The sequence below is a fragment of the Triticum aestivum genome, chromosome 4B, assembly GCF_018294505.1.
Source record: "Triticum aestivum cultivar Chinese Spring chromosome 4B, IWGSC CS RefSeq v2.1, whole genome shotgun sequence".
NCBI lineage: Eukaryota > Viridiplantae > Streptophyta > Magnoliopsida > Poales > Poaceae > Triticum > Triticum aestivum.
The window spans coordinates 561494954-561509447 of NC_057804.1; the positions used below are offsets into that span (position 1 = coordinate 561494954).

The following is a 14494-nucleotide window of genomic DNA, read 5'->3' on the forward strand; positions in this document are numbered from 1 at the left end:
GAGATGCGGCTGCGCGTTGAGTCGCACGACCGACGTATCCAAAAATCCAGAAGGACACCGGGCACCGCCCCATTGTCACCCAAACGAACGAAATCCGCGTAAAACGGGATCGTACGTCAGAGTTGCCCTAAACACGCCCGATACGATGCATTGCACTTGCAGCAGGGAAGGAGAAGAGAGAGAGGAAGGGCATCATTACTGGGCCTGGTGCTCGGGCTCACATCAATCATCAATGATGCGCGCAAAACCATTTGGGAACGAAAACTGATGAATGCCCTGCCCTGCCACCCTCCTCCTACGTCAAGCTGACCCGCGTTGCTTCTCCGCGCCACCATCCCAGCTGGAAATCACTCCCCCACCCATCCTGCCCCGGTTTCCGCGAGGAGAGAGACAAGTAGGCGTGCGTGTGGCCTCTGTCGCCGGCGAGGCCAGGCGGCGCCTGGAAATTACCCCGCTGCCCTCGCTTCGTGCGGCCCACGCGCTGGCGCAGTGCGGTGGAGCGTCCCGACGTCCCGTCGTCACGTCGAGGGGGCAGGAGCGTAAAATCACGGCGCCGCGCTCGCGCGGGAAATCCGGAAGGGGAGTGGCGTGGTACCGCGGCCCAGGGTGTCGCCCGTCCGTCCGTCCTTCCCATCAGAGCGCTTCAATACAACAACCCCCGAGAGGCCTCGTCGCACCAGCAGCTCTTCCCCCATTCCGCGTGGGGGCTAGGGTTTCCTTCGCGCTCTCCCCGCCTCGCCCCTCGCCGTCGCCGGCCAGGGGCTCCCGATCGGGCCGGCGCCGGGGCCTCCTCGCCGCGGAGGGCGGGCTCCGGCCGGCTCGCCCTCGCGGGATGCGGCCGGTCCCGAGGTACACAAATGGCCTCCCTCGGCGCTGCAGTGTGATGTTTTTTCTTTCCTTACGTTGGCCACGAAATGTTCACACCCGTGCGCTTATTTGTGGCTTGTTTGGTGGCGCCGCACGGTGGTTTTTGGGGGGCGTAGATTGCGATGAACTTTCGAGTTGGAATGTGCGGTGTCGCTGGTGGTTTTAGGAACTTTCATTTCTGCAAACTGAGAGAGAGGGAGCGCCGCCGCATTAGTTCGGGAATGTTGGTGCTCCGACGATATTTTAGCGGCAATAAGCTACTCGCGATCGGTTTTAGGTGGATTTGTGTGACAGCCTTGTCTCTGCAGTGGCTCGTGAAGGAGTTGCTGCAACTAGTAGTACTCTGTTATTTAAATGCTTGTCGTTGTATACTTGTGGTGGATCCTGAAAGAGTTTTTCATCAGTGCACCTGCTATTTGCAGTCAACCCTGATCTATCTAGCTGCGGGTTACAAGGCCCAATGCCAGGTGCTGTAGTAGTTGACTGGTACAATAAGTAATCGATTTCCTCCAACTGAGTCTGGAGATGTTTAGTCTGTAATGCACTATCAGGAGGTGGTGTGGTGTGGGTATGTCTGTCCTGCAGAACACTACTGGAAAGTGCCTTGTTAATCCGGTAAAACCAAGCATGATCAATGTGAATGTGAAATCCTTGCAGTTTCTCTGCTTTGGGAGCATGCCGCACTTTCTGCTGTGGTGAACGTTCTCTGCTTTGTTAAACTGCAGGGTGTGCATGAGCCTACTCTTAACTTGCTGTGTTGTATGAATCTAAAGAATCTAGGACACTTTGCAACATCATCTCACCTTAGGTTCACATCTGACAAGTGCAGTTAACTATATCAACGAGGTGTTTTGCATATTGTTTCTTGGTGGTGGGGCTGTACCTGCTACCATCTAGGCAAAATATTGCCTATTGTCCTATATGAGATAATATGCCATCATATGGCCTTTGGTACACTTTCCTTTGATAGTTCTATGCAGTCTCACAACTTGAATGAGCAATAGCTTGGGATGTGATTGAAGATGCAACTGTGAATGGCCTTTGTTAATGGTAAAGACTATAAAAGCAGATAATGACACTTCATAATTTGTAACTTGAAGAGAAAAAACTATGGGGCCTATCGGTTTAATAGTTAGTTTTACCTCTGTAGTCATAAATACAAGCGGAATATATGTCAAAATTTGTTCTCCTTTTCTCTCTTTTTTGCACTTATGATAAGAGGAGTAAAGTAACTATTGGGACATCAATCTCGCACCAATTGAGTGATTTTACATGCATCAATTCACTTGGCTATTCCAAACTAGAGTAAGAAATGTGGTAAAAATATATTCCAGAATTCACGAAGGACTGGTCGTGGCATGTGAAAATTATGATAATATTGTGTTGTATCAATAAGGTGTTGAAGTTCTTATGTGTTGATTGTAATGGAATTGGACCCTTCAAGTCAAGTGATCAAATGATCAAGTCGAACTTAACCAGTAAAGTTCTGAGGCCGTGCTTTTCTCCTGGACATTGGCTAAATTTGAAATCTTTAGTCGTTACACTGGTGGTTTGTAAGAGTTTTCAACAGCAGGTTACTTCCGTAAGCTTGGTATAAAAACCTTGTCCGCATGCTGCCCTTGTACCAGTCCAAGCTAACATGATGCCTTTCGGTAGAACAAATAAAAACATGATTACTTTGACTTCCAGCAAAAGTGGCATCAAGTCCAGCAGAATTACTTTTGTGAATTATTTTCTACCTGCTTAAGCTTACTTGTTTATCCACATTATTCCTGGAGCTGCCTGTTGCAAATGTTATTGCCGGTTATGTTTTTGTACAAAAATTGCTTGCTGCAGCCTTTTACCAGCATCACTTCATTAAGACATATCTGCTCTTTTGCAGTGTAGAGCAATGGGGAATGGAGCCAAGCTGCTGATGATGTTAGGGAAGGGCAACTCAAGCTCATGGACCAATGTCTTGCCGCCACAAGCCCGGCAGTTGTACATACTGCTCTTATTTGGGGCTTGGCAAACCTAACCTGAGGCTCCTCAGGCCAAGACCCAGCGCAGCGACTCCTCGTAAGAGGAGGCATTCGTCTGCACGTGCCCATCAACAACTCCTGCAACTATTCTCCACTAACACCGATGACCTCGTCCGGGCACTAACCTGTCCTGGATGAGCTATGGTGATACCTACCTACCGAAGTACTATTATAGGCATCACTAATCTTTCTTCCTTAGTTTCCCTCCGTCTTCACTGCGGTTATTACCACTAATATTATGTAAGGTTTTATTTTGGTTTGCTGTGAACCAATTTGGAAATTGGTGGATCATCGTGGTAGTACCATTTCATGTTGTTGGATTCTAGATGCCTGTACTGACTTTTGGCGAACGAATGAATGAATGGCCAATTATATGACGCCACACTTTCTGAACGTTGGTGATTTGCTTGTGTACTGGAATCTTGCTGATGATACCTTGAACTAATGGAAGGTTATGTTGATGAGAGTTGAGTTGTGTTGTAGCCGCATGAAAAGGCCTTCTGTACTGTTTTGTTTTTTGAAAAAGTATGTGGATTTATTATAAAGGTTCAAGCGTGCACCATCGGAAGACCACAGCCATCATCTCTGCTTCTTTGTTGGAGCTGACTTTGATTTTGTCGATGAGAACCGGCTTCTTTGTTGGAGTTGGCTTTGATTTTGTCGATGACAGCCATTTGAGGTACTTGACACCAAATCTTGTTGGCACACACCTACGATGAGAAACCCTAACCTTGTCCGAAGGTGACGGCAGGAATCTACGCTCTGTCGACTCCGTCTAATGGACGAACTCCGATTAAAGCCCGAAAGACTAGCTTGAAGATGAAGCGTCGCCATCCGCTGAAACGCCACCTTTGCGAGAAAAGATAATCATAAACCTAACTACTAACCGAAGCCGAGGCAGTGAGATAAGATCCCCTTCCCCGACATCGGCGACCAAGTGACAGACAAATAGAAGACGGATTCATAGACTCGCCGAGGTAGCTTAGAGGTGATGAGTGCCGTAGCGGCCGCAAACACGAGAGGGGGAATGAATGGCCTTATGTGCTGTTGTTTGCTAGCACATGAAGGCGTCCCAGAACCCGCCTTAGAGCATCTCCAACAGCCGCGCTTCGTGCCGCGCGCTAAAAACTAGTATGGCGCGCGCGCTTCGGCTGGTTTAGCGTGGCCGCCAGCACTGGCTCCAGCAACCGCGCTATAATGCAGCGCGCAAAAATACAGCGCGCGCGACTCGCCGGGCATTTTAACATATATGACATTTTGGACACAAAATGAGTTTGAAACATTCATCAAAATGCAATGAACATGTGAAATTTGACACAAACAAGTTGATGAATAAAAGTTCATGCCCACAAGTTCATCCAACCAAGTTCAAAATGCAAACTAAAGTTCAAGACATAAATGAAAGACACATCAATCATCTTCCTCGTCTTCGTCCTCATCTTTCGAAGACGATTCTTCCGCCTCCGAAGATTAATCTCCTCCCTAACCTCATCACGCACCGCATCACGTGAAGCTCCGACGGTGTTGGCAAGATCTTCAATGACATCTTCATGGGAATGTGTGTGAGGAGGCACATCGAAAGACATTCCACCCATGGCGGCTGGAGGTGCACCCATGGCTCCCATGAGAGAAGCAAAACTCATGCCTCCCATGGCGGCGATAGCGTCGGAGGGTGCTTCAAAGCCACCCATGCCTCCCATGGCGGCCGGAGGTGCACCCATGCCTACCATGGCTCCGAAGCCACCCATGCCTCCCATGGCGCCAAGGCCACCGCCACCCATGCCGCCAAGGCCACCGCCACCCATGGCGCCGAGGCCATCGCCACCCATGCCGCCAAGGCCACCGCCACTCATGCGGATCATGGCTCTTTTTTGGATCAAGACTTCTTCACGGGCAAGGTTGACGTATTCCTTTTGCGCATCATTGAACAAAGATGTGTCCAAGAAGAACAAGTGCTTCTCCCATTCTAACAACTTAGCTCGCTCCTCCATGCCCACCTTCCTCTCCTCCAATGCCACTTTCCTCTCCTCGGCGGCCACCCTCCTCTCCTCGGCCGCCAACCTCCTCTCCTCGGTCGCGGCATCTTGGTTCCTTGCCATTTTCCTCACCTCATTGGCTTCTTTTCTTGCCTTCACAATAGCTTCCATAGCATTTTTGAGCTCATCATCTCCTTCCCTCTTCTTCTTTTCGGTTTTGTCTTTCTTGCACCCATCCGGTCGTTTTGGCTTCGAGTATGAAACCGAGTTGGGTGTGGGGCTTCTCTTGCCGTCATCACTTGATGCATCATCCTCCTCATCATCATCATTCAACTCATTTGTTCGCTTGCGTTTGTTGCTCAAATGCAAATCATCCAAATCTTCACGCTTCTTCCATTTCTCATCATCCTTTAACACTTCATAGCAATGAGGCAAGGTAAAGATCCTTCCTTTCTTGATCTTCCCCTTCTTGGTTGTCCTCGTCTCTTCTTTGAACAAGTTTTGTGCAATGTTGTACTACAGGAAAAACAAAACAAGTTAGCACTTCGAACACCAAAAACAAGTATGATGAACATGTATGAGATGCCACTTACTCTATCATCCTCATTTGTGCTACTTGGGTTAATCTTGTCAACTGCCTTTTGTGTGGCCGCCCACTTTTGACAATCTGAGTTGATTGTTGACCATCGGGACCGAAGTGATCTCTCAGAGCGGTCAATTCCACTCACGTTGTGAGCATCAAAGTGTTCTTTCATTCACCCCCAATAAGCATCTCTACTTTGATCACCTCCAACGGATGGATCCCTCGACACTTGCAACCAAGTATTGCATAGTAACTTGTCATCGTTGGTGGTGTAATTGCCCGCTTTTCCTTTCGGCGCGTCGACAATGCCCTCACCCTCCTCATCCACCTCAAACTCATGGTCTTCGAAATGGATGTCATTGGTTTGAGACCAATGCGAATTGTTGGACCCAACACCCATAGTTGACATGCATGCATCATCGTTGAGACTACAAAGTTTTTTGAACAATGCAAATGAGCTATCTATATGTGATGATGCATTGAAAAAATAACAAGAAAATAAAAGTTGGAATTTTTTTCACCTTGGGGGCATTTCGTCGAACACGTGGTGCGCGTTGGCGGCCCGCTCAACAAGTGAGCTCGCCGGCGCTTCGGTAGCCGCCGCGCCCGTCGAACGCCCTGCAAGCTTCTTTCCCCTCGCCTTCGAGCTGCCGAAGCCGTCCGCCGCCTTGTTCTTCTTCGCGGATGTTTTGCCCTTCTTCGGCCGCGCCGCATTGCGGAGCTTCGACGGTGCGGCGGCGGCACGGGCCGGCGCCGGCGCGACGCCACCCGGCGCCGGCGCGACGCCACCCGTCGCCGTGGTCATCCGCGGCGGCAAGAAGAGGCTGCGCGCGAGGCCGACGCTCGGCGGAGCTCCGGCGGTGGCAACGCCAACGCTCCCCGCGCTAGGGTTTCCGGCTGCGGCGGCGGGGGGTCGCGGCTGTACTACGGGGGAGAGGGGGTGCCGGTGTGCGCGTCCATCGGTGGCAGGGCGCCGGCGCTGGCGCGCGCGGGGCGTAGGAGGAGGAGAGGAGAGAGTGCGGCGCGAGCGCTCGAGTGTGCCGCGCGCGGAAGCGGGCACCCCAAATACACCGCGCGGGATAGTGCATCCGACCGCGCGCCCAACTCGTTATAGCGCGCCGCGGTTTTTGCGCGCCCGCTGGAGCCACCCGCCGCGTCGCGCGTGCGCTAAAATGGCCTAATTTGCGGCGCGGCGCTAGTTTAGAGCATCTCCAGCCGTTGGCCCCCCAGGGGGCACCTAAAATCGCCGCCTGGGGGTGACCCGACGCAAAAAGTGGGTCTGGGGGCGAGTTGGCCCCCAGCCGCCGCCCCCAGGGCCGGCCCCAGGCGTGAAAAAAATAGACAAACTTGGGCTGAAACACACCACTTTTCGGCAAACATGGGCTTTTATATTCATAAATTTGGGCTAAAACACGCCATTACATATAAAAACTAGTCAAAAAAACTTGCTGAAGGCCGAGAAGTCGTCGTCGTCGCCGCCATCGTCGGCCATCTCCTCCTTGACTCGGGCGCCCCTGCTGGACCCCTCCCCGGCTGGTGGCGGCGGCGGCGCGTCATTGTCGTCGATGATGACGCCGCCGCCTTCGTCGCGGCCTCGGCGGCGCTGCGCGAAGCGCTCTAGGGTGGCGCACTGGCGCTCCCTCGCCATCTTCAGGGAGTCTTGACGTGCTCATTCAAGGGTCGCGTCGTCGTCGAGCTCGGCCTCGCCGTGCTCCGCCTTCACCGGTGCCAGCAGCCCCGACTCCGTCTTCACCGGCGCGAGACCCGGCTCCGTCTTCGGCTTGACGAAGCGCGGGGGAGGAGCCGACGAGGAGGCGCGCCGGCCGCCCTCGCTGATGACGATGCCGGCGTTGCGTGTGCGCTGGCCGAGCGGCGTCTCCGCCGCGGGCTCGGCCTTGACGCCGAGCAGCGATGGAGTGCCGGAGGAGTGGGAGTAAGAACGCGACGAGGAAGAGGAGGAGGAGGAGCCGAACCTCCTTGGCGCCCATTGCCCGTCGCGTCGGCGGTGCGTCGGGGCGGCCGTCCTTGCCGGGGGGTACACCAACGGTGGGTTTGTTGCCGCCCTTGAGGTGCGCCAGCACGCCGTCGAGGGTGCGGCCGGGGACGCCCCACCAGAGGTGGCGCCCCTCGCTGTTCTTGGTGCCGCCGACCATCGGCGTCCCGTTGGTGGACGCCAGCCGTTGCTGCTGGTGGCGCTCGAAGTACGCCGCCCACGCCGCGTTGTTGTCGGCGGCGTACTGGGGAAGGGAGCGCTCGGCGTCGGTGAGAGAGGCGCGTGCGATCTCGACCTCGTCAGCGAAGTACGATGGCTTGGTGACGGCGTCGGGCAACGGGGGAATGGGCACTCCCCCATTGCCGAGCCTCCAACCCGTCGGCCCGGCGCGCATGTCCGACGGCGCCGGGATGTTCGCCTGAAACAGGAGCCAGGACTCCTGTTCACGGAGCGAACGACGGCCGAAGCCGTTGGCCGCCGCCTCGTCTCCGGGGAAACACTCAGCCATCGGGGAGAAGGAGTGGCTGGGGAGAAGAGATTGGCGGGAGAGGGAGGGCTGGGGTGGCACTCCAACGCTGGCGAGCGAGACCATATATAGCCGAGGAAGGGGAGGCGTCGGTGCGTCCGGGCGCCGCCCCGTGACGCGCCGCCCGTGAGAGGAATCAATGGAAAAGCTGACCGGCGGCAGCTTTGCCATTGATTCCCCGCGGGAAACCGAGGCGTCGGGAAGACGAGGCGGGCGGTGTCGCTGACGCGGCCGCCCCACGACGCGGCTGCCCCACGATGCGGCTGCCACGCGGCGCTTTCGCGCCAAAAACGATTCGCCCGGCGCCCCCGAGCGCCCCCCAGCGCGCCGGGTTCGGGTTGGGTCCGCCGGCGCCAATTTCGGCCTGAGCCGGCGAAAAATGGGACCCTGGGGACGCGACTGGGCCGATTTTTTGACTCCGGCGACCGTCGCCTGGGGGACCGTCTTGGGGGCGCGGCTGGAGATGCTTTTAGCGCGGCTGTTGGAGATGCTCTTACAACATTGCGCGCGGTAGGCTTGATCGTGCACTTTAGCTACTCCCCTTTGCTCAAAAGCTTAGAGTACGCTTTCGGCAGGAATTGCTGTTATTCCGAAGTACGCTTTCGAAATAAAGAAAGAGGAATGTAAGCAAATTCGTACTCTTCCACACATCGCCAATCGTCTCGCCTCTCCCCTTCCTCTCCCCTCCCCACACTTCCGAGAAGAAAGGAGCCGGCGGCAGCGCGGCGAGAGCTCGGACCTCGGAGGAAGAGAGGTAGCCATGGCGACAACCGCGGCCCTTCCCTTCTCCTGCGCCACCACCCTCCAGACCCTGACCCGGACCCTCTCCCCGCGCCGCTCCCTCCTCATCCACCGCCACCGCCTCCGCTCCCTCGCCGCCTCCCCGCGGCTCCCGGACCGCCCCCGCCCTCGCCTCCACCGCCCCGTCTCGGCCTCCGCCGCGCCCAACGGGTCCTCCTCCGCGGGGGAGTACGACTACGACCTCTTCACCATCGGCGCCGGGAGCGGCGGCGTGCGGGCCTCGCGCTTCGCCACCACCCTCTACGGCGCCCGCGCCGCCATCTGCGAGATGCCCTTCTCCACCATCTCCGCGGACGACCTCGGCGGCCTCGGGGGGACGTAAGTGGACGCTTCTCCTGCTTCTGTGGTTCGCTTATCCGCAGCAAGGTTTGGTCAGGCCGTGCGTTGCAGCGTATGTGTGCTTCGCCAAGTTTCTTCTGGAATGACAAGCGACTAGTGTTGAATGTTCTGTGCGATTGGGCCATTTCTGCATTGGTTAGTTAGATTGCTACGACCACCTCACCGTACGCCTTAGCTTGCTGAACTGGATTCTTAGAGTGAAGATCCCTAATATGCCATTCAGTTCTCATCACATTCGCATGCCATTTAAGGGTTAGAGGCTACATGGCGGTGGGGATGTTTGTTTCTGGTGATGTTATTGGTGCATGAGTGGTCTTATTATATGATTTCGACACGTACAGTTATCCTTGCTTTGGAATTTTCTACACTAGTAAAGATAATGTTCATATGTGGTTCAGACAGCTGTCCGAAGTTTTTTGGTTTCTAATTTATTGGTAATTAGTAGAGGAAATTGACTGTAGGCAAGTTGCACACTGTTTGATGCTGCACCATCATAATGTAGCCTATTAAAGTATTGTGGCATCATTTGCCGTTTCGATGGGTAGAACTGAACCCATGCGCTTGATAATTCTTAACTTTACTTCGGAGCAAATGTCATGATATTAATATAATTTCATTAAAAAATGGTTCCGCTGGAATCAAGAGGTGCAGTTGCAGTATGTAGCAAGTTGCGGGAGACATGCAGTTCTGCATTTATCTTCTTGCATTTTTCTCGCAATATCTTGGTTTGTCAATTATCATGTTTATGTGTCCAATATTTCTGTGTTCCACAGTCCACATCAATATTTACGATTGAGGACTGTTTAGCACTTGGCTGTTAGTACAGTTTTGGCCTTCATAATTTGCATATCCTTGTTGGTTTTGTTATGCATATTGAATTCCTAACTCACTTTTATGCCAGAATGCATATATAAGAACTTTATTTGTTTTCATCACAGATGTGTGCTTCGTGGGTGCGTTCCCAAGAAACTGTTAGTGTATGCATCCAAGTTCTCTCATGAGTTTGAAGAGTCTCATGGCTTTGGATGGACATATGATACTGATCCAAAACATGACTGGAGCACTCTGATAGCCAACAAAAATACAGAGCTGCAACGCCTAGTTGGCATTTACAAAAATATTTTAAAGAACGCAAACGTCGATCTAATTGAAGGCCGTGGAAAGGTTGGGCAATGTTTGTAAATCAGGTTAAAGTTGGGATAGATAGACTGCTTTCTGAAATGAATTCTGTTGGAAGGTGCAGTTACTGATATAATTTTTGTTCACTTGATACAGGTGGTTGATCCACATACTGTTAGTGTGGATGGCAAGCTCTACACTGCTAAGAACATACTTATAGCTGTTGGTGGTCGACCATCGATGCCAGATATCCCAGGAATAGAGCATGTTATAGATTCCGATGCTGCACTAGATCTGCCTTCAAAACCTGAGAAAATTGCAATAGTGGGAGGTGGATATATTGCCTTGGAGTTTGCTGGCATTTTTAATGGCTTAAAAAGTGACGTTCATGTGTTTATTCGGCAACCGAAAGTTTTAAGAGGGTTTGATGAGGAGGTGAGCATGTATTAAGAATAACATATAATAGTGTCAATGATAGATGCGGTGCCTTGTGCTTCTGACTTATTTTTTCAGTTTTGAACTTCAGGTCAGAGATTTCGTTGCTGAACAGATGTCTTTAAGGGGTATCACATTTCATACTGAACATAGTCCTCAAGCTATAACCAAATCAAATGATGGTTTACTATCTCTGAAGACAAACAAAGAAACTATTGGTGGGTTTTCACATGTAATGTTCGCAACAGGTCGTAAACCGAACACGAAGGTTAGTAGTATCATCTGAGACATTTTGTTTTTGCTTAGTTATATCGTATATCACTGTTTTATGAATTCGTTCATCCTAGAGTCCTAACATAGTTGTTGTTCTTGTAGAACCTTGGACTGGAGGAGGTTGGGGTTAAAATGGACAAGAAGGGGGCTATAGTGGTAGGTAAAATAATACGTGGCCTTCAAGTTCCTCTGGCTTTTATGTTTACCATGACATTTGGATTCTTGTTATATATTTGTCCTTGCTAGGTCGATGAGTATTCTCGAACCTCAGTGGATTCAATTTGGGCTGTTGGAGATGTTACTGATAGGATCAACTTGACTCCGGTTGCACTGATGGAAGGTGGAGCATTTGTGAAAACTTTATTCGGTGATGAACCTACCAAACCAGAGTACAGGTATTTAATCATTTATCAACTCACAACCAGGAATCTTGAAAACCATATGGTTGAGGCAATGGTTGTTCTAGAAATGATGTATACCTTGTTAGTTGACCATGAGTGGTTACCTCTCCTGATGATAGTTTACAGGACCAGCTTTGATTTAATTTTTATTTCCTTGTTTTTCACTTTCAGAAAGTATTGTGGATTTTTAAAATTATGGTAGCCTAAATGGTCAATTGGCAGGAGTAACTTTCAAGTTTGTCCCCCATTCCCCAGTTCTATGGACGCAAGTTTGTGACCCTTAGGGTGCCCTCTAACCCTCCTCAGCCAAATGAACTAAAATTTGAATTGGTGTGACTTTTGAAAGTTGAGTTCATTTGGTCAATTTGTTTGGATTCATATTTTTCTGCTTCACCCAGCCTGACAATCTCCTGAAACTGAATTTGTACTGAAATGCTTAATTTAATTTCATTGCTTTTTAGATATTTTTGTTATTTGAGACTGGATATCATTGCTCTATTGAATGCTTTTTCATTGCGAATTAAATGTTTTTTGACAGAGCTGTACCAGCTGCTGTTTTCTCTCAACCACCCATTGGGCAAGTTGGCCTTACTGAGGAGCAGGTAATAATATATGGCATGCATCAAATTTGTTTACACACAAAGGAGGTCGCTCATATGCATATTTGTGCAGGCTATTGAAGAGTATGGAGATGTTGATGTCTACTTGTCAAACTTCAGACCTCTTAGAGCCACTCTTTCTGGATTACCTGATCGTGTATTAATGAAGCTCATTGTGTGTGCTACTACGAACAAAGTTGTAGGAGTGCATATGTGCGGTGATGATGCACCTGAGATAATCCAGGTGTGCATGATTTTGTATTACAGTTTTGCTAAAGCACATCTAGATGTGCCCTAAGCATTGCACATCTAAGTCCTATGCCATTGATTTTACGCGAAGATTCGTGCAGACATTTTCTTTTGTCTCTTCTTCTTTGTAGTTTGCTTGAGTCACTTAGATGTGCAATAACTACGGCACATCTAGATGTGCCCTAGACAGACCCCACTTCTTTCAAGGCTTGTTTGTCATGTTTCTACAACTATGTGACAGGGAATTGCAATTGGTGTTAAAGCGGGGTTAACGAAGCAAGATTTTGATGTCACTGTTGGTGTTCACCCAACATCTGCAGAGGAATTTGTCACTATGAGGAATCCAACTAGAAAAGTTCGAAGAAAAACTGCAGCTGAGGTACATGACATGCTACCTTTTTAAATGCATTCCTGCATTTAGCCTATTTGTTAGTGAGAGACTATTTGTGTTCTATCAATCAGCTCTTTTCAGCTAGAATTGGCTTCATTATCTATATCTACGCTGTGGAAAATTTACACTTTGTGTTGGTTATTTCCTTTTAGGCAGAGTCTAAGGATGAGGTCGTCACTCAGAAGTAGATAATGCCGTTGACCGTTGTACATAGAAGGTAAGCACGTGCATTCTTTTGACCTGCCACCCTATGCCATCCTTTCTTAGCACGTACGTTTATCATTGCGCAATGGTGCCCGGCATCATTGTATTGATCTTGATTAACCAAATCATCAATAATAGTTGCAAAACCCATCTTTGACTAGTTGAGTTTTCTTATAAGGTGTTCATCTTTTTGAATCTATCTACTATGACACTTTCCTATTCTAATTTGCACTCACTGGTTGTTGGCAAGGAAATAGCTTGGCCAGGCATGTCTGTCATCTTTCCTCTGGTTCTTACTTAGTTTGTTGCTGCAGTCATTCTCGAGGATGCCATGCTACCGGCGGAAACCTGACTGGAAATACACAGCTAAACAGTGCACCGTTGCCCGAGAAATCTGTCACGATGAACCCTCAGAAGATGTACGATAACGATGAGTTGCTACCTCTGTTTTTTTGCCCGCCTATTTGCACACTTCTTTCCTTCCTGCTTGAGGCTTGAGCACGTTGGGCGTTGAGTTTCTTTTCCCCATCTGCTATTCATGTGTAATAAGTGTTACAATGTGGCTGTGTGAGTGGGTATCATCAACCTTGAAACATCGATCCCGAATACCACCAGAAAACCAGTGTATAGAGTTTAACTACCCGCAGATCGATCCGCGACCAGGTTAATTACCCGTGTGCGTGTTTTGTGTGTTATTTTCTTTCTGGTTTGAGGGAAAAGCAATAGTAGCTTCGTTACTCAACGGGGAATGGCGAATCGGCCAATACAAATGCAGCAGTACATGCAGGCGTCATACTCCCAGAGCAAAGCTACTTGATCCTTGTAGCACACCAAATAGCGTCCCCATCCCGGCAAGTTGATGAGCAGGTTTCCCTCAACTAGGGCAGGCAAGAATCTCCACCAATCTTGGAAAATTAGTGCGGAGATCCTCCATCGCTGCAGCCAGGCTTGAATCATCACCATGGAGCTCAGCGCATGCATTAGAGCATGGTTAATAGTATAGCCAATATCTAGCTATAAGTTGCCATATCACGTATCACGTATAGTCAACCTAATAGGCAACATGTATAGTAGCATAGTTGCGAGTGCAGCGATTCAGTGTCCAGTCTCATCTGCACCCGGGCAGAAAAAAATTCACAAAAACTACAAGAAAAATTAAAAAAATTCCATTTTTTTTCCCATGGTATAAAATTTATTGCGTGAGTCGACCCAAATTTTATCTTTTTTGGATATCTGAGCAGCTCTCAGCAAAAAAGACAAATCGGATCAAAACAGTACATGAACAGTAGATTATTTTACAGATCCCGAATTTGTCTTTTTTGCGAGAGTTGCTCAGTTGTCCAAATAATTTAAAAATTGAAGCGGACTTCACGCGGCAAATATCTACCATGGGATTTTTTTTAGGAATTTCTTGAATTTTTCTAGTATTTGTTTCGATTTTTTAATTCAACCCGGGTGCAGATGAGCCCGGGCTTAGAAAAAGATTTTTGCTTAGTTGCTAAGTACTAGTACTCCTACTACTTTATGTTTCTTGGAGCTGTTAATCTAGAACCCGTTTTCCTTCTCTCATCCAACTCAGTATAAAATGTCATTTGAAAAAAAAACTCAGTATAAATATAATTGTTTTTTCTTGTAGTACCACTTTACAATATTACAGACCCTGATCGCACCCAAGGACACCAAATCGCTTCAGTATCCGGCATGGAAGTCAGTCAGT

At 49.6% G+C, this 14494-nt stretch overlaps 2 protein-coding genes across 3 annotated transcripts; both read left to right on the forward strand.

Annotated features, from left to right (window-relative positions):
* The first annotated feature begins 266 nt into the window (after nt 1-266).
* LOC123093246 (uncharacterized) lies at nt 267-3302 on the forward strand. Of its 2 annotated transcripts, none has more exons than XM_044515153.1 (2): nt 267-849; nt 2750-3302. In XM_044515153.1, exons 1-2 carry the CDS (start codon nt 272-274, stop codon nt 2781-2783), a joined length of 612 nt encoding a protein of 203 aa, XP_044371088.1. In that variant the 5' UTR covers nt 267-271; the 3' UTR covers nt 2784-3302. The 2 variants fall into 2 exon arrangements, with proteins under 2 accessions (XP_044371088.1, XP_044371087.1); XM_044515152.1 differs by having other exon boundaries at nt 2755-3302.
* A 5294-nt stretch (nt 3303-8596) lies between these two features.
* On the forward strand, nt 8597-13448 carry LOC123093248 (glutathione reductase, chloroplastic). Its single transcript, XM_044515154.1, has 11 exons — nt 8597-9085; nt 10045-10270; nt 10382-10660; nt 10752-10928; nt 11036-11089; nt 11180-11328; nt 11873-11936; nt 12007-12177; nt 12424-12561; nt 12726-12790; nt 13092-13448. Exons 1-10 carry the CDS (start codon nt 8727-8729, stop codon nt 12759-12761), a joined length of 1653 nt encoding a protein of 550 aa, XP_044371089.1. The 5' UTR covers nt 8597-8726; the 3' UTR covers nt 12762-12790; nt 13092-13448.
* The last annotated feature ends 1046 nt before the right edge of the window (nt 13449-14494 follow it).

Excerpts from the sequence above, each read along its gene's own strand:
- LOC123093246 (XM_044515152.1), top strand. The coding sequence starts at position 272 with ATGCCCTGCCCTGCCACCCTCCTCCTACGTCAAGCTGACCCGCGTTGC. Across the intron at positions 850-2,754 it reads GGGATGCGGCCGGTCCCGAG|AGCAATGGGGAATGGAGCCA; the intron begins GTACACAAATGG and ends TTTGCAGTGTAG.
- LOC123093248 (XM_044515154.1), top strand. The coding sequence starts at position 8,727 with ATGGCGACAACCGCGGCCCTTCCCTTCTCCTGCGCCACCACCCTCCAG. Across the intron at positions 9,086-10,044 it reads CTCGGCGGCCTCGGGGGGAC|ATGTGTGCTTCGTGGGTGCG; the intron begins GTAAGTGGACGC and ends TTTTCATCACAG. Across the intron at positions 11,329-11,872 it reads CCTACCAAACCAGAGTACAG|AGCTGTACCAGCTGCTGTTT; the intron begins GTATTTAATCAT and ends GTTTTTTGACAG.